At 39.5% G+C, this 26809-nt stretch overlaps 1 protein-coding gene across 3 annotated transcripts in view; it reads left to right on the top strand.

Annotated features, from left to right (window-relative positions):
• Nucleotides 1–26809, top strand: part of LPAR1 (lysophosphatidic acid receptor 1) — an 81539-nt gene that overhangs the window by 11515 nt on the left and 43215 nt on the right. For all 3 annotated transcript variants that reach the window (XM_067316235.1, XM_013961112.2, XM_067316237.1), the window contains exon 2: nucleotides 15690–15859. In XM_067316235.1, the coding sequence (XP_067172336.1) occupies nucleotides 15800–15859 (60 nt within the window). In that variant the 5' untranslated portion in view covers nucleotides 15690–15799. The remainder of the gene's footprint in view (nucleotides 1–15689; nucleotides 15860–26809) is intronic.

Raw genomic sequence — 26809 nt, 5'->3', positions numbered from 1 at the left:
GCCTGAATGTTTAAGTAAAAAATTGTTTCAGAAGAATGCCAGCATACTACTTTTTTGCGTTCTTAACAAAATTTGGGTAGTGTCAGGTTGGGTTAACAAATGGATCCTCTATTGTTGATCCATGAAAATGTTGAATTGCGTCACTGTCAGGGGTGGGAGGATGCCTTTTTTCTTTTCTTGGAAATTTATATTAAAAGTCTGTTTGTAAGTTGTTATAATGAGCACTTCATGCTGCTTTTCCAGCTGAGGAGTGATAGAGAGCTGGAGAAAAACATCCTGATATCCCACATGGTGATTTAACACCTTGATAAAAGTGACTTTGCCTACTATTGTTTGCTTTAATGACATTGATTGTTAAGTGAATTAGTGGTGAGAACTCTCTAGGAGTTAAATTCTTCTAAATATCTGCGTGAGGCCATGCCCCCACATGTTGGCTCTGTGTTGTGAGGGAACTGTTTCTGCTTGTGATCTGAATGTTCAGAAAAGTTTCAATGAGCAGCTCCTTGTTTGTTTTTGTTTGTTTGTTTTGTTCTTTATTATGGAGGAGGACAAAAACATGCACCTTATTTGCTTTCTCCTGTGGCTGTGGTGTTGCACATGTTTATGTGCAATACTTCATATGTGTTCCCTGAGATCAAGGTGGCAATGTGAAGCTTTATAAACACACACACGCGCACACATGCACACACAAAACAGTGATGCTGCTGACAGTTAATGGTGCATCTTAAACAATGAGCTATCCATGGTGACTTTGAATTTTTCTCTTCCTCTAGTTAAATTCTTCACAGTTAGAGTTTATCGGTAAAAATAAAGCATTTTAAAACAGTTTCAGAAATTATTTTGAAATGGCTTATTTTAGAGGCATTTGGTGCTTTAGAAGTCATTACCATGGAAGTGCAGATTATGAAAAACATTGTCATATGACCACAGCTTCCTTGTGGTTGTGCTGTGAGAGACCATCCACACAGTTACTTGTTTACACAATCCAGAGCAGGTTGTCATTATTTTTCCTGTATTGTCATTATTTTCCCTGGTCTACTTGTGTTTTTCTCTTTTTTTTCTGGTGGTTCCTTCTTTAAGTTTATTTTAGAATTATGAGATCATGTTGAAATTAGATGATAGCATGAATTAAAAAAAAAAGTCTCTGAGTTTTCCTAGTCCAAGTTGCTTGTATTTGAAACAGAGAAATTGAAAAATCACTTTCAGGGATGTCTTATTGCTCCAGCACTCACTAATTCAAACAACTCAGCTCTAACCTGCTGTGACTGCAATTGCTCCTTGCAGCTGATGCTGTCTTGAGAATTTCTGCGACAAGTACACATGCTTTAAAGCAGTTGGTTTTTGTTTGTTTGTTTTTGTCTTATGGCAAATGGATCATTTCTAGAGAAGAAGCTCCTCACATAACTGAAGAAACATGCAGGTACCAGCCACCACCCTTTTCATTAAGGCAGATGGTCACTAATCCCTGAAGTGGCATTGGGTAGAGGTACTACTACCTGGCAGAGTGGCGGAGCAGAGATTGTTCTCTAAGCAGTCTTTAACTTGCAAGCAGTAATGGAAGTCATTAGGAGAAGCTGCGTTACTGATAGGTAACAATTGAAGTAAGACTAGAGGTTCTGGATGGTAATGGGAAGGCAACCTTTCGGGCTTTTAAGGGAGACTTTCAAGAAAATGAGAAAACTGAGGAAGCTGTGCAGAATTTTTTGAACTCTTGAGAGTGCCCTTGATAAAGCTCAGAAGAAGCTTTTCAGAGAAGAAGGAAGTTTTGAAAAAAAGTGAAGTATCACTTTGGATTTAAAAAAAAAAAAGCAACAAAATACTGTCCAAGAGGTAGGTAAACTAGTCCATTGTTTCCTTGTGGACAACAGAAGAGCAGATGCCCGTGCAATATTCTGGGCTTGGCCACCTGCATTTTAGTACAGAAATAATTGAGAAAGGAGGTTCAGCAAGTGAGAGAACTGAATTTGTTGATGGTGCAAACTGACTAAGGTCAGAGAAATACGAAAAGGGTTCTTAAAAGGGACACCTAAACAAACTAAGTGAAAGTTTCATCTGATGATAAGTAACATTTCCTATCCTTCAGTGTGTAGCAGAGAGAGAAAATGTGTTCTATGTTCAGTGTCAGCTGGTGGAAAGGAGCCTCATACTATTGTGGACAAGCAGGGTGATGGCACTCTTGGCAAAAATGGCCAAATTTGAATAGAAAATGATGTGTCTGTCTTGATTCTTGGAGTTAGTCTAAACTGTATACAGAGCAACTTGGCTGCTGCCTACCTTGTGGATTAGCGTGCAGGTGATGACAGTCAGGTTTGTGCTGTAATTGTCATGATTTAGGGAAAGTGCATTTATGATTTCCACATTATTAAGCCAAATGCTGAGGGTTTGTACTTTCAAAATGTAAAAATGTCTGTTTATTAGTAAAAATGTGGTGTTTGCTTCTGATGGCAGAAGTCAGAATAGTGAGGATACAAATCCCCTTGAATACCCTGAGGAAAAGGCTTAATTGTTTTAGACACAGAAAACTAGAAAGACCAAGAAAAATCTTTTCTTTAATCAGATGTAGCATTGTTTAGTTTCCTCTCTTCATAATGGGATGTTTATGTGTCTTAGAAAAGATCTTTTAAATGAGCTTCTTGCTGGCACTAACATAGAGGAGGGAAGATGTTTTTATTTTTCCCTTCAAGATGTTCTTGGTCATTTCCATTAATCTGTAAAGTGTCATGATGGGCCAAATGAAAATTCCTTCTGCTTCCATTAGCACTGTAATGACATCCCCCTGCCATCTCTTTGAATAGCTTTTGCCATAAATAGCCAATCACAGCAAACTGTAGGGATACATGTTGCAAGGAGTGGAGTCAGGGCTCTCGTGGTTTCAGCAGGGGAGCAGGGTTGAATCTGGAGCAAATGCTTAGGGGAAGTGGGAGGCCTGCTGCCTTCCTTGCCTGCCATTGAGGTCATCAGCAAATGCCTTTGAACTTCATAGGCACAGAATCAGGCTCTCATTTTGCCAAATCAAACAGAAAAACCCAAACAAAAACAATTCCAGAGAGAATGAGTAGCTTGCGACTTTAGGAATAATCAACTCACCAAAGAACCTTTCACAGTGGCCACAGAAAGACACTTGAAGATCCCTTTTTGATATGCCACACTGGCAAAATAACTTCAGAGTAGGTAAAGGAGAAAGATAGAAATGCATAGCTTAATTGCAAATAAATGAACTGTCTTCCCTGTGGTGCAACCCAGTGCTAACGGCGGTCAGCCTGCCTCTGTCATCTTCAAAAAGGGTATGAGACATAGTGACAGGTGAACCAGTGGCACATGGAAAAGAGTTCCCTGCAAATGCTTCAGGATAGCATGCTGTCTGTTGAAATCCTTGCATTACAAATCTCTGGATAGTGGATTTTTTTTTAATATATCTGGATTGATCTTCCACTTTTTTGCATGGGCAGGGATTATATTCTTGCCCTGGTGAGAGGATCTCTCCTGACCATGCGTTCTCTGTGTTAGTAGATGATTTCTTCGAGGGAGTACCAGTACATGGTTCTTTCATTGTTGTAAATGAGTGAGTGTGGAGTCAATGAATAAGGTGGCAGATAGTCTTAATCTTACAGTGTGAAGGAAGGGACAGTTTAGTACCATATTGTCTCTGCAGAGTTCATGAACTGTTTAGCTTGGGTAAGGAGGCTCCACCTCCATACATTTCTTTGCATTCACTGCTGAACTCTTCTCTGAATCTACTCTGTCATGGGAAGATTTAGAAGCAGTCTTGTAGTACTAATCACTGAGGCAAGAACAATGATCTTTCCCTGATTAGCCACAGAGCTCCTATTCAGAAAGGTTTGACTGATGTCATATTTTGTTAAGCACAGGCTGATGCTGTGAATGCAAACGAATTGGATTTGAGATCATTTGTTGATTACTGTGTTGTGGCAAACAGAATTTGAGGGTAATTTTTAACATCTGCAAAAGAAAACTACTAGAGATAGCTTCTTTGTAGTGAGAAAAAAACAGTCATGAGATGCAGAAAAAAAGAAAAAAATAATGGTGCAAAAGGTAAATTTTGCACAAATAACACCTACACATGGGATAGCAGAGAAAAGAGTGTTCTCATCTTCTCCTGAAATGCATTTCTGCTTTGCCAAATATTTGTGTCAATTGTATCTGAATATTTTTGCTTTTTGGGATTGACCTATCTTTGCATTTTTGCAGGCATGTTAGTGATCCTCTCCAATCTAAAAATATTAGTGTTGAAATAGTTTTCTTTCCGGACAGATTAGTACAGAAACTTTACCCCTCTTTTTTCCCTGTGTAAGGAAGGTTAACATCTGTATTAGGCTTCTAAAAGTGAAAGACTGAGGCAGTGGAAACTGTTAATCTGTTCTAACTGAAGGAAGTTAAAAAATTCTCTGGAGCACCTTTGTAAAACTTTGAGGTGCACAGGTGTGATTGGGTGGAGGCAGAGAGCAGTGTAGGAGAGATTAGTTCATTTTTTTGCTTTATGGTGTGCTCTTGGACTTCCACTTTTTTTTTTTTTTATCTCATTACATTAGCTCTTTTATTCTTGAATTTCAACCTAGAATCTAAATTGGAAATCTTTCTACTGTCAAACTTTGTCTGAAGTTGCATTAAGGACTTTAAAAGGGAAGGTCATTTGTGGGTCTCATTAAGATATTAAGTTATGTAAAGAGTAAACCTCTTTGTAAAGAGTAAGACACAATATTGATGGAATTTTTTTGTAGATGCTTTTCAGATGGCTGCACAAGTTGAAGTTAAAGTTCTTGTGGTATTCTTTATTTTTTATTTGCTTTGGTTTGGTTTAAGTAAAAGCTAAATGCTCTGGCCAGAGTTGCAGTTCCCAGTAAAACAGTTTCCAAGGTGATGCATGGCTAAATATGCTGGTGGCTGTGCTTGTGATGCTAAGATGTGGTCGTGTATATTATTATGCAGAAAGTATGCTTTGGTTGACAAAATGCAATCGAAGCAGTCATCATACAAACACAGAAACAGATGTATTACTTACATGGGACAACAGAAAGCAACAATAAAATCCCTGATTCTGTGGTGTATCTTGGTTACATTGAATCACTTCCAAGAAAATTGTACAGAACTTTTTCATGCTGAACTTGGAGCAGCAACAGTGAAGACAGTATCTGCTTTGACATGTTCAGTGGTTGGCTTAGGTCTGTACTTGTGAAAGTGTTTGTCCTGCTTTTTTTGGTTGTTGATGTCACAAGCACTCAGACTGTAAAAGACTGAAAAAAGCCAGAAAGCAGATGGTATGGGTGGGATAAAAGAGGGAATGTCTTTAAACAGCCAGAAGAGGGGATCTCCACTGTTGTGATCTAATCCAGTGCATATTCGTGGTCTCCTAGCCTGGTTTTTCAAGATATTTTGTGGAGCAGATCAGGCAGCCCCAGGGACTGAATGATAGATAGCAGAGAATTTGGTGCCCATGGATCTTGCATGAAGCTGTTGTCCTGCTGTCTCTCAGTTCCTCAGCTGTGTTAGCTTAAGTTGCTGTGATCCCTTTTGCACATGCTTGTAAATCTTCACCATTGCACTAGACAGTCTGTGAATGCAACTCTGGTAGCGCTGTTGCAGCTTCTTGCTTTGGGAAATGGAGTATTACAAAAATCTCATCCAATTCCTGTGTATCCAAATGGTGAGGATAGGAGAGAGCAATTAGAACCAGCAGATTCTGTTTTTCTGGCCGCCCACTTTAGTACTCCATTGTAGTCACCAGTTTATTTATTACGAACAAGTCATTTGTTGAAGATTGTTGAAGTGAGGTATTTAAAATACTGAATTCTTCTTGTTGCATTTTTCCTTCCCTCCCTTTTAAGTCTTACTGAGATTTTGTTTAGCCATTTTCATTACTGTCTGTTGTGTCAGGTAGAAAACATATCTTTTTTTAAAATAATAACTTTGGAAATGTTTTTGCTCAAACAGTGCATTCACCAATATGGAAGTTCTGCAAGCAAAAATCATCTTGTTAGAAATTGATGCTGATTAGTTAGATTAACTCAGCTTGCATTTGTGAAAGAAAGATCTGATCTTTTAATCAATATCTGCAAAGAACTGGATTTTAATAACAAAATAAATTTTCCACTGTTTATTGCTAAGAAATGACTAGTTCTTTCATCCACAGGGACAGGGATTTGATGGAGAAATGTCCCTGAATGTGGATTGATTTCCAGCAGCAGTTTGGGCAAATGTGTGTTCTGAGTTTTGGGGATGGGGTATTATTTAGCTAAGCATCCTTTAGTCTGTGTAGTTACTGCCTGTCTTTCAACTGAAAAATAATTTTTGCCTCCTGTGTGATGTGATAGTGTGATAGTAGCATGGAAAGCTTCATCTCATTTCCCGTGAGGATCTTGATTGCTTCTGCAGAAGTGAGAGAGTAGATCAGTTTCTTTACTTCTTCAATCTGTCATTGATCTTTCTTCTGAGACTGAAAGAGATTGGGCAGTTCCTTAGAGCTGATTGTAACTTTTGTAATATGAACTCTTGCCACTGGGAAAGGGCTGAGACCATCAAGCATGTTTTATTGAATATTTTCTGCAATATTTGCAAGGTAGAGATTTCCCATCATCATGTCTGAATCTTTCAGTATGTTAGGGAATTTTAATAAAATCTATTTTTCTAGACAGTGAAATTGGACTTAAAATGTATGAGTTTACCAGCAGAGGCTGCTTCCAAGTGGGTGATTGTCTAGTCACTACAGGAAAGAAAGTGTGAATACAGTGAATGTGCTGTTTTGTGCTTTGAATCCTCTGGAGATCCTGCGGTCTTCTGTTCTTGTCCCCAGTCATTGGTACAGAGCGGTGGAGCACTGGATGCTGCTCTGTGTCAGCTTTCACTAAGTGGTGTTGTGCCTGCCTTCCAGCAATCCCCTTTGAGACTGCCACTGCCTCTCAGTAAAACTTCACAAACCCATTTTCATGGTGATTTTATTCATTTGGAAACACTTCATGGGCATGGCCAAGAGTGCTAAAGCTCTGTTGCTCTTCAAAGTAATCTGTCCAGAGACTAGCAGTGAAAGACCAGAAGGCTTTGGGTGGAGGCATGTTTTATATAACTGTTCTTCCTTGTGACAACGGAGACTAGTGTTGCATATGCTGTAATAAAGGGTGTAACTTGTTGGTATTGGGTATAAAGTGATGCTGAATAGTTGTGTTCCCTTTCCTTTGCAAGGATGTCTATAAACAGTGTTGCAACCCAGTCAGTACTCATATTATTTTCTGTGGCATCAGATATAGATTCTTGCCTTCCATGCTCTTAATGGCAATTTTTTTACTTATTCTGTCAATGTAATTTCATATTCATGCTATTTGATCGATTATTTAGTACTATTACTAAATTTTATTCCTATATTCATTGCTATAGTAATAGATGGTGGATGCAAAGACACCCTTTATCCTGCTTTCTGTAGAAGGATGTCAGGTGAGAGAGCCAAACAAAGCTGCAGAGTTGAAGAGTAAAACATGTGCATTCAAGTCATTCAAATGTGCACACTGTCAACAAAGTTTGAAAGGAATAATTAATTTTATGATACTTCTCGAACTACATTGACACACCTACTGAGGGAAGAGAAGGTCCCTTTTCTGAGCTACAGAAACCTGAAGAGGAAACAGTAGAAAAAGAGTATTTCTGGGTGGAAAAAGAGCAAGAAACTTGTTGCTGTTGTTTAGAAAAGCTGTAAAGCAGGAGAACAGCAATGGGCAACATCATTTTTCTGTGGAAATTTCCTCCTCCTCTTGTTTTCTTGTTTTCTTTTTTTCTTTTTTTTTCCCCCTGCACCTTTTGCCTGATATGGAAACACAGCTTTAACTCATTGTAACTCTGAGCAAGTTGACGCAGGGTGCAGGAGGTTATCTACATTTGCAAGCAAAACACATCCTGGAACAGAAAGAGAGGGCAGAAGTTAGAGGTGAATATGCACGGTAGACATGATAACCACTTAAATCAATTTAGCTTAAGTCAATATGCTTTGGCGGGTCATTTGGTAAAGTTTCACATATCTTATGCAGCTCATTTTGCAAATGTGTTTGTCATAGTACAGCGTGTACTGAGCTCCTTCAAGATTCAGCAAGCTGGTCCCTGATACAAAACAAGATATTTCCTGAAACACCAATCAAGATACACTGTGTGAGAAAGGAAGAGGAGAGTCCTGAGGTGAAAGGACAGTGACTTGGCACATGACTTCTCCTTTTTAAGCAGTGGTGAACAAAAGAATGTGAAGAGATGAAGTGCTATGCTTGTGCACAGATTTTTTTGAAACTAACTGTTGCTGAGAAGTAATATGGACATTAGCCTTTGGATCAAATTACAAAAATTTCACGGAGACCGGGAACTTCTAATCTTCATTGCCATGGTATGATTTGCTGCCGTGTGCCAGTCTGCTGAGACTAATATTTCACAGTTACTGTTACCTGCATACACTTATGAAATCGTGTTGGCATATCCTGGGATTTTTAGAATTTTTTTTTATCACTTTAAAGTATGTTTCAAGGGAAGTTTCAGTGTTCCTCTTTTAAAAGATCACTGTTAAATTGTTCAGAATAGTCTTAAGCCAAAGAATATCATTTGTTTAAGTGGATCTGTACAGCTGCCATTCAAAGTGACATATATTAGAGATGGTGAAGGCTTTACCTAAAATAATAGAAGGAATCAAAAGCAGTAGTATCTTCCTGCTAGGAAGAAGATCTAGTGTTCTGTAACTTACAAAAGAAGATCAAAATTTCTGCAGTAGTTCCTAGCAGCCGCTATAATAAAAGAAGTGATAACAGTAAGGTCTCTTCTCTTCTTTTTTTTTTAGCAGCATGAATTTAAACCATTTTTCTGCCTTTCACATGTATTTCCTTATGTGCTAGAAAGTGTATTCATAAATGTTCTTGTATAGACCAAGAAGAGGTTATTCAGGAGGGGAGAAACAACTACCAGGAGTCTGTGGTGGGTAACTGAACATTCATGCTTATAGTGTAGAATCATTTTTTCCCTTTCTAAGAGAAAATCAGATTTTTTAAAAATGTGGCCTTAGTAGCCATTCGTCTTGTGTTACTACTAAGGATCCCATCTATACAAGTTACAGAAATAGTGAGCCTTTTGCAGGTTAAAGTGAGTAATGAAAATATTTTGAGTGTAGCTACATGGAACCATAACCCTTTGGTTCAAGAACATAGAATAAAGTTGTGGGACATAATTTCAGACAAGAAAATGCTGTAGAATGCAGGGAGTAGTGTTACGTATGCGATCTGCAGGTGCCTCCTACCCCAGACCAAGCAGTCTTAGGTGAGACAGTACCTGAAGCACCTCAGTGGAAACCACCAGAGGTTGCTTGTGGAGTGAGCAATATTATTATACTAACTTTACAGATGAAGAAACCAAGTGTTAGGTAGATCAAGTGATCCATGACTTTGCGGAAAGGTCAGTGGAAGAGCTGATAACTTGAATATTATGGCATGTCAGTGGAAACAATCAGTGGAGCTTAGCCTTTGTAGTTCTAGACAAATCACCTGCTCTGTTGGCGTTTCTCTTGTACCAGCTGTAAAATTCCAGTCTTATATGGAAATCTGTCAAAGGGACTGGGATAAATACTGCCTTTCCTAGGCTGTAACGCTGTCTCGTATGCCACTGGTTTGTAAAGAGGTAAGAAGAAAACAGCCAGGTTGGGGCACAGCTTTACTATTGCCCTTGCCTGGAACCCCTTTGTCATTTTGCCTTGTAGGCTGCCTTGGCAGGGCCATGCTTTTGTTTGTGCTGAGCAAAGCAGTGCTTATAAGCAGCAATTGTTTGGCAAAGGAGGCAGCTGGGGATACGTAGCTTTTGGCCAGTAAGACTTAAGATGATACAAAAAAGTTAGAATGACTGTGAAGTACCATCTAGAAGTAGAGCCTCTCTATCTGATCTTTTTCGTATTATCTTGCCTTTTTGCATGTTGTTCAAGTGTTGTTGTTTTTTTTAATTTTGTTTTGTTTTTTTCCTTGACAGGCTTAAGGGCTTTATTCATCTGGCATCAATTAAAGCTATGTCCTCTTTGTAGCTGTAAATTAGGCTTTTATTCACTGAAGGTGGGCAGGGAAGGTAACCTCATTTAGCTGAACCAAGTGTAACAGCCTCAAGAGTGTATCAGATCAGCACCTTCTGAGTTACCTGATTCAGAGACTTGAATTATAGGAAGTCAAGGTGCAGTACCAAAAGATGGTCTGAGAGGAGTACAGGAAACCAAAGCTGAAAGATGGCAACCATGCAGGAAACCTGATATTGTCCGATGCAGGAAACAGCCATGGATTTTGAAAACTCAGTTTATCTCTCAGTCCCAGCATGTCATTCTAGTGGAGATGATGTACATTTGTGGGCTCGGATGAGATATGTAGTGATGCAGAATTGGTTGATAGCACTGTATCACTCCTAAATCACAGATCTCTGCATTCTGTCCAAGAAGGGGAGGGGAGGTGTAATTAATTTTGTCATCCTAATGGAGGTTTCAGAATAGTTCGTTCAAGATGATATTTTGGGGAGGCATGTTTGCATTTCTTCTGGCTGCTTAAAGTAATGACAAAACAACATTGTTCCTCTTTTCTGTGGTCTGAGACAGCTGATCCAGAAATTATGATGGTTAATCATAACATGTTTGATGAGCAATATGTTTTGTTTGGTAAAAATGTGTGCCTGTTCTGTATGTGAGGTATGCATGCAGTGTCAAGTGTCAGCTGATTTTTGCCAATTAAAAAACAACTCGAAGTGTTACAGTAATGACTTTCTGAATGTTTTGTGTTATGGTGAAATATCATTTGTTAAAGATGAGTCACCTCCATAGAGGAGAAGAAATTCTGTAATCTTCACTAATTTTAAATACAGATCCAACTTCTTTTCCCAACTTACGGTTCTCTAGTTATGCTTACAGTACAGGCACTAACATCTATCAAGAGAAGAGTAAGTAGAGTGATATTCATGGGCAATGTCTGCACTTTCAATTTTCAGAGATGATGTGCGAGAATCTATTTGCAATTTTTTGGCATTTTTTTCAAAGCCAAATGCATTTGGCATTTTTTTCAATGCAACAAGCCAACACAATCTTGTTAGTAAGAAGCCACTCCTGTACTTTTCTGTTTCAGACTTCCTTTTTAATAGAGATTACATTTGCTATCATAATGCCCTTTAGTGAAGTTTATTTGAAGATCCTGTTCCCTTTATTTGTTGTTCTTGAAAAACATGGGCCTGTACCCTGAACTCACACGGGTATTAAGTTAGAGGCTACCTTTGTTTGCTTGAATGGAGTTAGCCTATTTTTGCACTGTTGGGAAAGCACAGCCAGTATGTGTTTTGTTATTGCTAAAGGTGTGGGGGGGGGCTTCTTTTGTACAGTCCAACTAATTTTCAGCTGGAATGCTTTTAGGAGCCTAACTTGTTGGCAGAAATTCTTCATCATAACCTCAGTTGTGCTTGGGAGGTCAAGTAGGTCTGACGCTGTACAAAAGCAACAGCAGCCCCCTCCTTCGCTTCCCCCGTAACCTGTCCCATTTTGTCTGAGCACTCCTGCGCACACACGGGCTTTGGCTGCATTGGTTTCTCGGGTGGGCAGAGCGCCAGGCATCTTAATCCTGAAATTTTAGCTACCTGTCACATCAAGAGGTGATTCAAAATAATGTGGATTTGGCTAGGTTGCCTAGAAGTATTAACTGGAAAGGGAAGAGGAAGCATTTACAGCACGGAGGTCCCAGGGAGAAACCTTGCTGGAAGCCTGAGTACGCTGCCAAGGCCCGCTTCTGGGATGTGGGAGGATGCCTGGTTTCTTCCTAGGATAAAAACTATGAGAGAAGGAAGACGCTATTCAGAGTATAATTTATGCTGTGAATGCACACAGTAGTAGCTTTGACCAACTTACCTGTGATCTCTGTGCTTCATTGAGGACTTCAGCATGCATGCTGTTTTGATAAAGCTTTATTTATTAATTTTGTCCATTTAACCAGCAAGGTCCTTTAGGGATGATACATCTGAGCTGAATTACCAGCTCAATACTGCCTAAAGGGAAGGAGAGTCTTCTTCCTTCCTTCCTTCCTTCCTTCCTTCCTCCCTCTCTCCCTCCCTTCCTCCATCCAGCATATTCTGGCTCAGATGGGCACTTGATCATAAAATAGGCACAGTCTGCTCACTAAAATGGCAGAACATCAATCCGTCAGTCAAATCAGTAAATGTAGTCCCAGGGTCTGCTACAGTAAGCGGAAGGAACATGGGGAGGGTGGGGATGAGGTGGGAGAAGTGGCAACTCTGCCTTTTGGGGAGCCAAGCTGTTGCTTCGGCTCAGCTGTGTGATGAAACTGTGCCAGTGCTGGCTAGATCGCTTCTCCTTTGCTGAACCAAAGAGGCAAATCTGGGAGATGACAAAAGTACTCTCTGGAACAACTTTCATTAAAACCTGATTCAGCCTTCTGTTTCATATCCAGTTCCCTGCTGTTTTACAGGGAGTTCTTGTGGTTGTACTTTAGTTTCATTGGGGATTTTCATGTATATTTATACACTCCATTACACATCAGTAAGCTGTATTGAATCCTGATGGTCTGTTTGTATATATGCTGTTTGGATGCTTGAAACTAGCAAGTGTTTTTTGAGTTTGCAGCTTCAGCCTGAAATATCCCAGGGTTTGTGCTGTTTTATTGTCTTCAACAAGTGAAGTCCCAACAGCAAAGTCCCTTTTTTCTCCCTGGTTACAGTGGCATCGTCCCTCTCTCATGGGAGGCTTTGGTCACCAGGCCTAGTCCTTCGTGTAAGCGAGGAGAGCTCTCACAGTAGACTTTTCAGATGAGTCCCAAAACCTGTAGTCAGTGAACTGATAAAAAAAAGCAGAGCACTGGGGTGAAGCACGCTGAGCAAGAAGGGAGCTGTTATGAGCTACTGGGGACCCATGATTTTGTGGTTTCCGCTTGGGATGTTTGTGTTCCTGTGCCCTCAGGCCGGGCATCCGTGCCCTCTTGCTCCTGACGCTGCAGAGCTGCAAGCAGCGGCTCTGACCCGGGAGTGGTGGGGCAGGAGACTTTGGTTCCTCTTCCATCCTGTCTCCGAGTATCTCCGCGCTAGAGGAAATGCCTTTGGACAACGCCAGCCAGCTGGCGGGGTGCGGGCTGACCCTCCCTGTGCTGAACTTCCATTTTTGCTAAGAGTTTACTTCATGGCCTTGCACAGGACACCCCCCTTCTGTGAACTTCTCCATCTTGTACGAAATTTGCCTCCTTTACCAGTTGTGCAATCTAATGATGTATATGGCATTGAAAATATTAAAGGTGAGTACTTAGTTTTTGACTACTGGGGGCTGCAGTATTTTTTTTTATTGGGCTAGTTAGAGGCACTCTTTGCTGTGCAAGATGAATTCAAAAGAGTCTTTCTTTTCCTGGCCAAAATGAGTGATCAGTGTAATATTACAAACAATGAAAATACAGGTAGGTGCATAAGGGGAAATGTGTAATGGTTATATGCCTAGGAATTTTTTCTACTAATCCTGTGTTTTCTGTTTCTTGGAGAGATGGTGAAAACTGGCTACAGAGATATTTATTCTCTCCTCTGTGTTAGGCTGCTGGTTGCATTTTATGGGTTCAGCTTTTTGTCCATCTCGGCACTAACTGGAGTGCACAGAACTAGGCTAACAACTGAACAGATTCAGGATTTTTTTTCACATTTTCTGTCTTCTGCTCTGTGATGTTCCCTACTATAAAAAGGCTGGAAAATCATCATTTTCATCTGCTAAATAGGATTCTGAGAGAACCTCTGTTTTCGGTCTAGATAGTCCTCCCTGAAGTGTCTGTTTCATCTATAAAAGTTTTCTTTCCTTCTTTATTCAAGAGCAGCAGCATTTTGGAAGTAAAGAGAGGAGAATGAGTTTGAAACAAACTAATGGTGAGGTGCTGTAAGGGAGGTGCAGGGACATTGCTCTTCTTAAGTGTGTTTTGAAACAAAGGTCTTATGAGATCCTATTTAAGCTATATTTGTGGCAGCTGACAAGAAAGTGACAGTATCTGTTGGTTGAGGCTCTTGGGGCCATTGATGAAGTTTTACTGAAAGTCAGTCTTCTTAGTCAAATAGCAACACTTCCTTAGGTCAGAAAAGTACATAAATAAGTTTCAAGTTGACAGTGTATGAATCTGTTTTCTACATCTGTCATTCACAGTAGAAAAGTTAGTGAATTTTAGAAAACAGACAAAACTCTGTTTTGAAAAGGAAAAAGGAAGCTTGAAGGATCTGTGGCTTGGGTATTTGGTTTCCAATGAAGGTTTTTTTTGGAGGAAGGCTAAATCTCCATTTTCTTTCCTCTCCTTGAGTATAGTAGTATAAATTTGGAGCAAGGAATGGAAAAAATGAAAGGCTACTAGCAAGAGATGAGTAGGAAAGAACAGGGGTCACTGGAAAGCTATATAAAGATGGAAAAAGTGATCCTAGAGCTTGGAAGATGAGACAGTCAGCTACATGTGACGTAAGGCGTGCTGGGATGTGCTGAAATGTGAAGCAGGCATTTTAAGATGATGCATTTTAAGATGGGGGAATAATTTCCACAGTGGCATGCAAAACCTGAGTTTAAATTAACAACAAAAAAAGACATAACTGACTCAGAAAGCATGTGGAGTGCAACTTTCCTACATTACTTATCTGTTCTTTCTTGGATTGCTAAGTAAATGTTGGCTTTGAAAAAATAAACTGAAGGCCAGGAAAGTTACTAGCACTGTCTGTGTGATTATACCATGGCCTCAGTCTGAAAAATACCAGTTAGGTTTGGGGTCATTTTTGGTGTATCTGTCAGATGTTGAGTGCACTTTAATGGGGGTGATTTTCCACAGTGACTTACAGAATAGGAAGTGGTAGATACAGTGAGCAGTAGGTCTCTCTTCAAAATCTTTTCCATGGCAGCTGATATGTGGGTTGTGTTGTATATGTCTGTCCTGCTGGTTGGTGAAAGAAATTAGTAAGTGCAGTAGCCTTAGTCTGGAATTTTTAAGGGGGCTTAATTTTCAGGCATTTATTGTTTTTGTCTGTTTTGTTTAGTTTTCTTTGCACGTAAGAACAGAAATATCTGCTGAAGCTGATCTGACCTTGACAAGCATAATGGACATGGAGAAGGCTTCATTGTTTTGGATCATCTGAGCCGACTTTACTGAGCAATTCAGTATAGTCACCTACAGGATATATTTGGCAAAATAATAAGTATGGGTAAAATACACCCAAGATAAGAAAAGTCTGTCATAATGTTTAAGTTATTTTTATTAACACAGAAGAAAGTTAATGTGATAAATGAAATGTAAAACAATAGCTGGTGAAGAAATAAATGTATCCTAACTTCCAACAAGTACTTTTATGAGTACTCCTCTGAGGAGTGGAAAAAATATTTTTGTGGAAAAAAACATTATCACAATTCTAGCTCTCTGTAAGTGACCGTCTTTCCCTGTGAATTTGTGTATTAGATATTTTGCTGTATTCTGTCTGTGAATTCTAGCCTGTGTGGCTGGGTGAATTTTTTTTGTTGCTCTGGACCAAGCTCAGAGGTGCCCTTTGTAACTCCTCCTGCAAGTCTGTTGTGGATGGTCCTGTAAGCAAACTGGGTTGTACAAACTCAGCGGCTAGTTTTGTGGCAGCGGAGGGCTTGGGTGTTGACTGCATACACAGTTCTCTTGTTATTCTCAACAGCTTTTTTCCTTTCCTACTAGGAACAAATGCCAGCATGACTAGGATCTGAGCAAGCATCTCCTTACTCCTAGCAAGGCTTTGCAGCTGCAGAGGAGTGTTGCCACGGACAGCTGGGGCATTTTGAGATACCATGGATGTCCCCACTGATTTGGTGCCATCCTCCATGATGTCGCAACCAGAGGTGATTGAGGTGAGTAGATCAGTATGAAACTCTGATAGCCAACCTGATTGAACCTGTTTTTTGTTTGTTTTCCCATTGATTCTTGGCTTTTTTCCTCCCTCACTTTTGAGTCATCAAGGGAATTTTTCCTAAAACATTGTATCAAAGGTGTTTATCATTCACCAAGAATGTTGTTATGCTTTGAGATATGACATTGCTGAGTTAAACAGCCATTTGTACTTGAACAAAAGGAAATAGATGGCAAATTACCGTTTTTATTGTTTCCATGTAGGTGGTCCCTGGAGTATGGTTTGATTTTACTGGGAACAATGTATGCAAAGTAGAAGAAGGTCATGTTCAGTTGGAATACTATCAAAAGAAATTTCAGGTTCAGTGTTCCTACCAAGAAAGCTAAGGTTTTAAGCCAAAAGTGACAATAAAATTAATAATTTACTTACAATTACTAACACACTAATCTTGCTTCATGAATCAAAATGTCTGTTTCAGACTTGGTATTTATAAATACCTAAGTGATTTCTTCAGCTCCATGTACTGAACACCAAGTACTTGTGTTTTCTGATGCAGTAAACATCACAAACAAAAGAACATGTTAGTAACTATCAAGTCTTCATCTCAGAAAACCATTTTCAAAGTATCTTTGACTTCATTAAGACCCAAGTGTTTGTTAAACTGATTTTAAGGATATATACTTTCCTGAAGAGGTCACTGCAGTTAATTAAAGATGATACTGACAGAAAATTGGAGATCTAATCTTTATTTTGCATTTTTGTTTGGTGAAGCTCCTTTGGCTCAGGAGAGCTAGAGCTTTTACTAATAAGCACTGAAAAGTGCAGCATTTCACAGAAAACAACAAGATCCCCAGGCCCTAAGGCCCCACCCAAAGTGGGTGGAAGCCCTGTAAAATGTGATATGAGTTGAATCAGAAGTCAGTTCACAATTTCTTTGTGCTTTTTTTCCTCCTGTGTGCAAATGGATAACTAGTATATTTTAAATCTATTATTGTTCCTTTTCAAGTGTCAGTCTTTATCAGGGTCAGAGAAGTATTTTGTGTCTTTGCAACAGAACAAAATCACAGACAGGAAGCTGACCCTACATGCATGTGTCCCCTGATGTGTGTGGCTGTTGCTGGACTCCTCTCCTTCCTGGAGTAAGGCTCCTCCAGGGCATCTCCTCGTCTGCTCCAAAACCACACTTGCACCACTGTCTCCTTGGGTTCTCTGTTCAAAGACTTCTTTATGTATAAGAAATTAGCGTATCTGTTTCAGGATTGCTGTGCAGGGTAAGCACTCTCTTGAAGGGAAAATAAATTAAATTCTGATGCAAATATGAGTGGGAGAAAACCTCTGACTTGAAAAGTATTTGATTTTTAAAATGATCTTCAAGTTGGCATGGTCCCCTTTTTGTTGTATTTTTGAGTAAATAAATGCACACTTCCTGTGTTTGCAGGAAGTTTCTGCTGAATTAAGTACTGCACTGGACTTGCATATCTAGACCAAAGGTTAGAAACAAATAAATGATTCCAGTCATTGACATAAAACAACTAGTTCTCAGAGCAAACTTGGATTTTAAAGACTGTGCTTGAATGAGATTTGACTTTGGAGTAGAAAAGAAATGGCAACAGGAAAAAAATGCAAGAATTATATCCCAGTGTGAGGTTAAGGTTGCAAAATATTGTTCTCTGTACCTCATGTTGTAAAAATAGGCTCTGATTTGACAGATGATATCTGAGTAGGCAGAGTGATGTGCATGAATGAATTCCAGTCGATTTAAGTAAGCCATCATGGATCTGACGGTTGATATAAGGTTTAATCCTCTGTAAAGGAGTCCATGCCTCCAAACAATCAGCCTGGAACCGTGTATGTTGTTTCAGAGTAAGGAAGGGCTTTTTAACAGGCAAGGATATAGTGAAGAAACCACATAGAGCTGAATCTTTGGATGGAAACTTACTGAAGTAAAGCAGTTTTCAGACAGAGAGTGTATGGGCTTGCCTTTTACATTTGTGTTCATGTTAAAATGACTTTTGAATGTAGTTTTGAAGACTCTATTCATTAAAATATAGCTTTTTCTGGAGTACATTATCTTGCCCTTTAAAACTGAACAGATACCACTGTGTGCTGCAGAAGACATTTAGAGACTAATGTTTTAAGAAGGATTTTTTTTTTTAACTTGGAAGTAGCCTTGCATGCCTTCTGCATGAGCTAGATGGCATCTCATTTACAAAAAAGTACTTTGCTGCTTTTCTTTAAACTGTACTTTGCCAGGATAGTCGGTTTCCTTCACATTCAGTGAATTTAGTCTTAGAAATAAAATTAGCTTTTTTAATATGTATATACATATTTTTATGAATATATATGTATATATGTACATCACAGTAATAAATATTCCTCTGTCGTCAGTCCTTTAACTACACACAAGCGTTGACTCTTATTTATTCCTGGGGAGAATCCTGGAGACCTCAACAGGATTTTTTGCAATCACAAGCCCACTCTGATAGGTTTTTACTTAGTTTTGAATCCTATAAATGCTTGTGGCACCACCACAGTGAGAAAGGTTCCTGCTAATTAAATTGTAAATGGTAGTATCTCTCTCAGATTTGTTTTCTGAGCCGGGTAAAAAAAGACTTATATTTTGGAAATTCAGCTAAGTTTTTGAAAGTTGCTTCTTGATACCAGATATGAAATTATTATTAACATTTTTTAAAAGTTCTTGTTGCTGGGCCAACACAGGAACAGGTTTTGGTGCTTTTGTATGGCCTACAAAAGTAACACGTTTTCCACAGCAGAGTCTCTTCATATCCTCTCTACTTGCTGACCTCTCTGAAATTTCTGCTCCAGCCTTCTTTCCCCCTCTAGTATCATGTTACCAGAGATAAGGATTGGTGATTAAGAGCATGGATTTAAGGAATCTTGGCCACTTTTAAACGTGAAGGATAAATAAAGTTCCAGGGTAGTGGCCATTCATAGCTGAAAACTGGTATAGAAAATGGTTCTGAGACACTGTTCCCAGCACATCACAGAAGTCAATTAAAAGAAAAATTTCCAGAATATGCTTTGAATTTTGGACTATGGAGCTCTATTTTAAGGTCGAATCTAGTGATTTCAAGTTAGATAAGCCATTCTGATCCTAAAGAGAGAGAACCAACAAAGAAGCAAAACTTCTGAAATCTTTTAGTTGTAGATGTAATGGCTTCCTACCTCTCCTGTGTATATGCAAAAATTTATCATAGAAACCTGATTAGTCTGATAATACAGTGAGTGGAAAGTTAAAGAATTCTGTAGGAAGCATTTAGCATTCCCTGAGGGGCTTATTGTTTGCAAAGAGGAAACAGAACAAGTGATGTTCAAAAGTAATTTACTCTGCAGAGTGATTATTATCTTCTCTCTTGCTTTGTGAATGGCCCAATATGAATTCTGCTGTAAAAGCTTTGAAGAAGAAATGTTTTGAGCCCTACTTGCTTAATGACCTAGGGCTTCCAAGGGTGTTTCAAAAATGTTTAAAAAAAGAAAACAACAAAAATCCATCATTCTCTCTCTCTTTGCTTTTGCCAGCAGTAGATTTTACCAGCCACATACTAGAAGTAAATGAATACATTTAAATAACTGCCTTGCAGCTGTTCAAAGAAAAATACAAAGCAGTTTTCATTATAGTGCCTGTGTAGTTAGCAAAGTCAAAAAATCATTTCTTCCACTATTTGCAGCTGAATGCATCTTTATTTTCCCTTCCTTTTGTTCAAATTAGAGTGGAAGAGGTTTAAACTATCCTTGCTGCCCATATGTTTATGAAGGCTGCAGTGGTGAGATAGATGAGAGAAGGAAATACAAATTTTTATTCCCACGGTATTGCCACTGCAAGCTCTGCTTTGCCTCTCCTCTCTTTTCCCTCAGCAAACGCACTGTGGAGCAGCCTTTGATCTTTCCACTGTATCTCTGACTAAACTTGAAGTAGACAGAAGGAGAGAAGTGGTCCATGCCAGCTTCCACCTTACATCTCTATTTCCTGTGGCAGTAGGGGCTAGAGTTAAATTGTTGCATTCCCTAAAGTAAAGGAGTGTGACAAACTGTTAGATTTTGACTTTCTGGAAAGTACTATCTATTGGAGAATCAAGACTACTGGTGGCTTGTGGGGGAGTAGCATTGGCAATGGCAGTTTTGAAAATCTTATCTAGGGTATGCTGTAAATTGAATGAAATGTTCTGTCAGGGGATTGAACACAGGGATATATATATGGACAAGAAATTAAGTAGCCAGTGTCAAAATGGGGAAATAGTCTCTCCAGTCTCTAGTTCATATAGCTAAATATGGTTGTGACTTAAGTTAGGTAAACTGCTTCCCTTTTCAGGGCTTTCCTGCCTTGCAGGGCTTACCCCAGATAGTCTGCAGAATGTTTGTTCTCAGTAGCTTTTTCCTTTTTATAGTGATGCTTGAGAACAGTCTCCTGTGGTGTGGAACTGATGTTCCCCTTTCCCCAACAAAACACAGCGTGGTTCACATTCTGGATTTGGTTCCCAAATCTGTGGAGCCAGCAGATTGCACTGCATTTTTCTCCCCTTCCAGATGAGCAAACAGATTAACCTCTGTACTGCAACAGACCTCTGATGGTGATAGTAAGTTAAATGAGAGAATAAAAGGAAATGGTCATACAGGAAGAAACAAACTGTGATTAAATGTACATCCATCCAATGACACGCATGTCATAGGAGAAATTTAAGTATCAGTGTGCAATTTCTATGACACTAGATGAAGTCACCAGGTGCTCTAATATATCTCTGATTTGTTCAAAGCAGACTGACATTGCCTTAAAGGCTGCTGCTTGGTACAGTATGAACAAGTTACTGATAGGGAACCCATTGTTGCCAGAGCCCTGACAGAGAGAAAGAGATTTTTGTGTGTTCTGTTTATGTATTTCACAAAAGGGTCCATCAAAGCAAAATAAACCAAAACTGTGAAATTTATATTGCCACTGTGCATTTGCAGTGGTAAACACAGGATAGTCTTCTTATTTCCATTTTGAAATCTTGTTTTCTGGACCCAAATTAAATATTCTATGTCAATTAACATAATTCTGAATCAGCGTTTTGCCTGGAGGCTAAGTTCTCCCAAATGCCCATTTTGCTGGTTTGCTCTGTGAGGAGAGCTGGTAGGAGTACCCTAGAGAAGGAAGGAACCCCAATAACCTACAGCATGCTTTCAGCAGGAAAGGTCAGCCTCTCAGCTACTGGAGCCAAGAAGTAGCTCATGGCTTGGCTCACTGGGCACAGAACGGGGCCCAGAGGAGGCAAGTTTCAATTTATTGAACATGGAAACTCACTTGGGATGTTGGAGGTGTGCCTTTTGTGTTTTTACTGGTTTCTTCCACCCTGAAGGCTTCTAAAGCAATACAAGTAGGGGACTGTATGCTGTGTCTTTCTCAGGAAAGCTTGTCTCCTGGCTGGGATCTTAGGAGAAGTCCTGTCTTGAAATGTGCACATGCTGCACAACAGTCTGCAAAAACATCAGAACTGACCATATGTCTGGCTAAGACTCTTAGGTTGATGAGGTAGGCATTTGCAGAATTGCAGATAGGCAATTGCAGAATGAATGGGGTGACATCTTGAAGAAGTCCAGTCTGCATCGTGACACAGCCTTTTGTTGAAGGCTGTGCAACTGTGAAAGGTGGCATATTTCAGTAAATAAATGAGTTGATGGAATATAATCACCTTCCCGTGTCTCCCACAAAATGATGAGGTGTTGAGCCTATATCCCATGCTTAGCTGAGCTCCCTCTGAAAGGGAGAAGGCAAGTTTGTGAAGCTCATCTTGTCATAAACCTCTCCCAGAGGGAAACAAAACTTGAAGAGCTCTGCAGAAACCCTTTGTGTAGTCTGTGTAAGACCTTCAGGCTCAGCTATCCAGAAGACATGCCCAATCTCATATCTCCTAGTAGGCAAAGCCAATTAGTGTATTTTTGCAATGCCTCTGCATTACAGTGGTGGCCTCCCCTTGAGAAGAGCTTGGAAGGCAACGTCAGGCAGACAGAGAAGTGTGGTGTGGTCTCAAAACAAGTGGTTAGTAATGGAAGTATTGAGGCTATCTTTGCAAGGGAGGGGAAATGTGATGGTGAAGAATTATACCCTAATTCAGACTTCATTTTCTCTTAAACTAAAAAGCATTCATCAGAATGTGTAGATAATGCTTACTGGGGATGGAGGTTAGGTTGCTACGGGTTTTGGTCTCTCTCGAGCTCTCCCTCTTGGTCTGTTGGTCTCCTTCCCTCTCTCCCACTCTCTGTCTCAGAAAATCACAGAAGGGCTGAGATTGGAAGGGACCTCTGGAGATCATCCTGAACTCCACCATCTCATGGTCACTGCAGCCAAGCTTGCCCCCAACCTTCACATCTCCAACCAGCCCTTCTTTGTTTGTAAGCATGAGGTCCAGCATAGCACCTCTCCTAGTGTTAGCTCCTGATCTTCACTGTTTTTTACTAATGCTCTTTTGTTTGAAGAGTGAATTACATAGCTCCTGATTTATCTGTCTTGGAAAGCTGTAGGGTTGAGTCTAGGCATTTCAGGCCTGATAGCTGTGTGCCCTAACGTCTTCCAGAAGAAAGGCATTTTTAGAGTTAGCTGGACTTCCTGCTCTCACCCATTCTTTTTTAACCCAGGGAAGATATTTTTGAGCATGCCTTTGTAATAATTGACTGTGAATAAGCACTAAGGAAGGTCAACACCCTCACTGGTTTTATAGTCAATCTGTGGAGGTCGTAATCATAGCTTCAAACAGGATTTGTGTCATTTGTGAATTATACCTTCCAGTAGTAAAATTATTTCTTTTTCCACTGCTGCTAGTGACTGAGTCTTTTTGAACACTGACTATCTAGATATGTTAGATTGCCCTTTTCAGGTGTAAACTGTTGGGTACAAAGGACTTCTCAATTCACTTTTTTGGTATTCGGAACATTTGCTATATATAAAATGCAGCAGCAACACAATGCATCACAAAAGCATACTTAAGATTATTGGGTATGCAATCCATGGCCACAAAGATCATAGGTAAGTTTGTGCTTTATTGTATCATACCAGAGTAATGGGACCTTGCAATGGGATTTATTTCTTCATTTCTTTTCAGCTGTGAGAAGCAAAAAATGATTCTAGTAAAATGAAGAAGTGGCCTATTGTGAATAAATTGCCAAATCTAATGTACAACAAATTTTTCTTTACATCTGTCAAACAATTACCTTGGGAGATGCAGTTCTGCAAAGGTTGAGTGAAAAGCTGTTTTATCTTGGTGGATATTTTATAGTATTTTATGCTTTCTTTGGGTATAAATAGTTACAAAAGGCATAATAGGCATAAGGCTATGATAAATCAGGACCCTTGTCTCAAGATTTTCTTGATTTTGGACGTTTGAATTAATTATTTTGGTAAATGCCTCCTCTTAACTTTCTACTTTTATCTTTAAAGAAAACAACATTTTTTTCCCCTTGATTTTGATCTTGTTTCCTTTGCATTTTGCAGCTAGACAATAGTTTATGCTTTTCATTAGATAAAGGAGAACTTTTTGTTGGAAATTGGATTTTTTTCTCATCTGTTACAACTTTACTTTTACAAAACACATGGTTTTGTAGTTGTGGGTTGGGAAATTACTCACATATTGATTCACTTACTCCTATACTTATTCACTTGCACTTATTTTAAACATATTCTTAATTGATGTCCTTATTTGGGGATTTTGAAATTGGCTGTTCCCCCAATTTTTTAAGTTTAGGTTTCCTGGAATGCTGGTGAATTTCAGAGTATTTAGTTGAACTCAAAGCAGTGCTACTACTTTTCCATTCTCCACTGTGCTAAATGCAGGACTGTCAACCACCTATTGCAGTTTTGGAATCCTAGGCTACCATTTCCAGTTCTGCTTTTCCTTTGAAACCATTTCTGGATTTCTGGAGAACACTGAAAATGATAAATATTATTTTGGGGATCCAAGGGTAGCTGCCTCTGAATTAAGAGTTCATCCTGAATAGGATGAGTCTACTCTGAGTCTCACAAACTTCAAGTTGGATAACTTTTGCACGGTTGAGCTCTCTGGCTTGCATTTGGCATTTCATTGTATGCAGAATTTTCAAATTCCTCAAACTTCCTTACCAAATAAATTGCTTTTTATCTCTTCTCTGTATTCTGGGAAAGAAAATGGCAGCATGTCAAGGTTAATTCAGTAAAAGGACAGAGGAGAGAAGCTGACAGTGTTTGGAGAGTTTTGGGTTAAAATATTTAGGAGTTTTCTTGGATATGGAAATGTGTTTGTGGCTTCCAAGTTTTAAAAGCTCTGTTAAAGTCAGCCTTTAGTATTCTAAGAATGCTCAGCTCTGTTTCTCAGAGTGAGAAATAAATGTACCTACGTGTGTTGGGGGGGGTTGTCTTTTTTGCTCTCTCTTAGGTGGACTGGGTGGTTCATTTTTGGTTTGCACGCTGTTGAACTCTGCAACCTCTCAGGTCCCAGTTGGGGTTTATAAACTGATCATTTGCCCTTCAGACACTGTGTGTTAGCTAATGCTTCCTTTAGAAAATATCAATCAACAGTGTTTGAAAACTCGTCAGTGTTTGTTTTTCATCCTAAGCATCTCTTTGTTCGCAGTCCTCACCAGTGGGCTGTCATTCAGCACCAAGATTGCATGATCCAGAGCTCCTCTCTCAAGTTTCTGCTCCAGGCAGCCAGCGCCTTCTCCACTTGTGTCTCTTCCCCTGAAAAGAAAAGGTGATAACAGGCTGCTCACCACCCTCCCTCGATTCCTTAAATCCGCAGTTTGCTAATGCATCACCCCACTCTTTAAGCTATGCTGGAGGTTTGGGGGCAACAGCAAGATTTCTCAAGCATGAAAAACCAGAGAGAAAGTAGTTTATGCAGGCTCTTCTTCCCAGTCTCTCCCACTTCCACCCCAGTGGTGTCCCGTACCATGGCCAGATGGCAGTTCTTGTTGTGTTTGGAAAGGAGCCAAAAGGACAAGTATAAGAGAAAGCAATTGGAAAGGCCTGTGCCAAGCAGGCATTCTTGCCAGGTGATGACTGGATGTTGACTATAGAAGCATAGTGAGCTTTATTTATTAAGTCCTGGTGCTGAATTTCCTGACCTTCTTGCACCATATTGTGGTTATAACTAGCGCTCATGTTTTACAGAGGTTCAGTTCCCTGCACTCAGGATTGACTTGTTTTTTGTTTTGGGACAACCCTGTATTGCGAATTAAATCATCCGTGTATGATTAAAAGAAACTTTGATTTTAGCTTGCTATTATTCCAGTTTGTTTCATCTGTCTCGTTTAGTTTATAATTCAGACATTTTCTTTTTCTATACAAATGTGGCCTAGAGGTTTAGATAACGTGGGCAATTTGCATCTCAGTTTGCTTTAAACTTCTGTTGAGATATACTAAATGGATGAGGTAAATCTCAGGGCACTGAACATCTGGCTTACGCAGGTAGTGAAACACACTGAGTGAGACTTCAGGAAATTACAATATAAACTTCCCTACCCCTTTTCCTTCAGGGGCAGGAGAGGGGAAGGGTCTTCCTGCTTGCATATGCCATTATGGTATGGTTACACTTTTGCTATTCACAGATATGTTCCATTTCCCTCTTTCTTGGGCCTTTGCAGTCGAATAGCAGTATTATGGGTAAATGTGATGCTTTGGAATCTGTATGCTCAGAGGTTAAAATCATTCTTTAAGATATCTGCTAAAATTGGAGATAGCTGATCATCTGGAAGTCCCCTGTTTGAACTTCGTCAGCAAACTATACCTGACTGTAGTCACAAGTAGGCTTGTTTATTGTGGTGTCTTGAAACTGCAGTAGTAAACATGAATCAATTTCCAATTTAATTCTCAAGAGCAAACACCTGCATAGCTGAGGTACTGAAATGCTTGTCTTTCCCTTGGGATTGAAGAGATTGCTCTTAATGGAGATTCCAGGGCTCAGATTAGCATGCTCTAAAAACAGAACTTCTTTCAAAACCCCTTCCTCAAGCAGTGATGTGTTCTAGTGTCTCCAAAACTACAGAAGTAGCCAGTGGACCTTATGCTATACCTCTCGTGTTATTCAGGTGCGGTTGTGTTTTGGAATTAACAAATCTAACTCTGTAGTTTATTATGTACGTCACACACACTCAGCACTGGCTTGGCATTTTGTGAATAAGACAAATGCACTGCACGTACCAGTTCATATTACAGCAAGGTTTGTTTTATCATATCTTGTTTCAGATCTCATACAAAAAAGGTGGTGAGGATATTATGAAACCAGGAGGATATTTCACATTCTAAGCCTATGTGCAAAAAAAATGCCAAAAAAGAAAAAAATGATCTCTACTGTATTTTAAATTTCTGAAATAACTTAAGATGTGTATTTTTCCAGGTGTAACTAGCCTCCCTCCAGAGGAGCAACCATGGAGGAGGAATTGTTAAATATGGGCAGCAGCCATCCGAAAGGAAAATTTGTATCAGTAAATACACAGACAAAGATAGAATTTATTCAGGATCACGGAAGTCCACTAGATTTTGGAATCCCAACCTCCTGTATAATGCAGACTATCAGACTGCATCCAGATATCCTATAGAGAGCAAAAAATCTGGGCATTCACATAATTAATGCAGATGTTGGTAAGCCTTATAAGGGCCACTAATTCATTCCTATGACTTCCTCTCTCCCTCAAGGCTTCTTTTACTTGACCTATTCTTACCACACAGTCTTTAAGCAAAGAATTAAAGCCAGATGTCTTGTAGCTAGGTCTCCTTTTGTTAAATATCCCTTGTAAATCAGTTTTTCTTTGGAGCGGAGACTTCACAAGAGGACTTTTTAAAATTCATAAATAATTAAGACTGAAAGGTTTCTGACTTAAGGGTTGATGTATCCTGGAGGAACAATAAAAATTTTATGGTCAGTGTGCTGAGAAACAGTATTTGCTCTAGCTTTTTATTATCCTGGGTCTGCAAATGTTTCTGATC

The sequence above is a fragment of the Apteryx mantelli genome, chromosome Z, assembly GCF_036417845.1.
Source record: "Apteryx mantelli isolate bAptMan1 chromosome Z, bAptMan1.hap1, whole genome shotgun sequence".
In the NCBI taxonomy this organism is placed as follows: domain Eukaryota; kingdom Metazoa; phylum Chordata; class Aves; order Apterygiformes; family Apterygidae; genus Apteryx; species Apteryx mantelli.
Note: the sequence above shows the minus strand (reverse complement) of the source record. Positions and strands in the feature narration are given on the sequence as shown.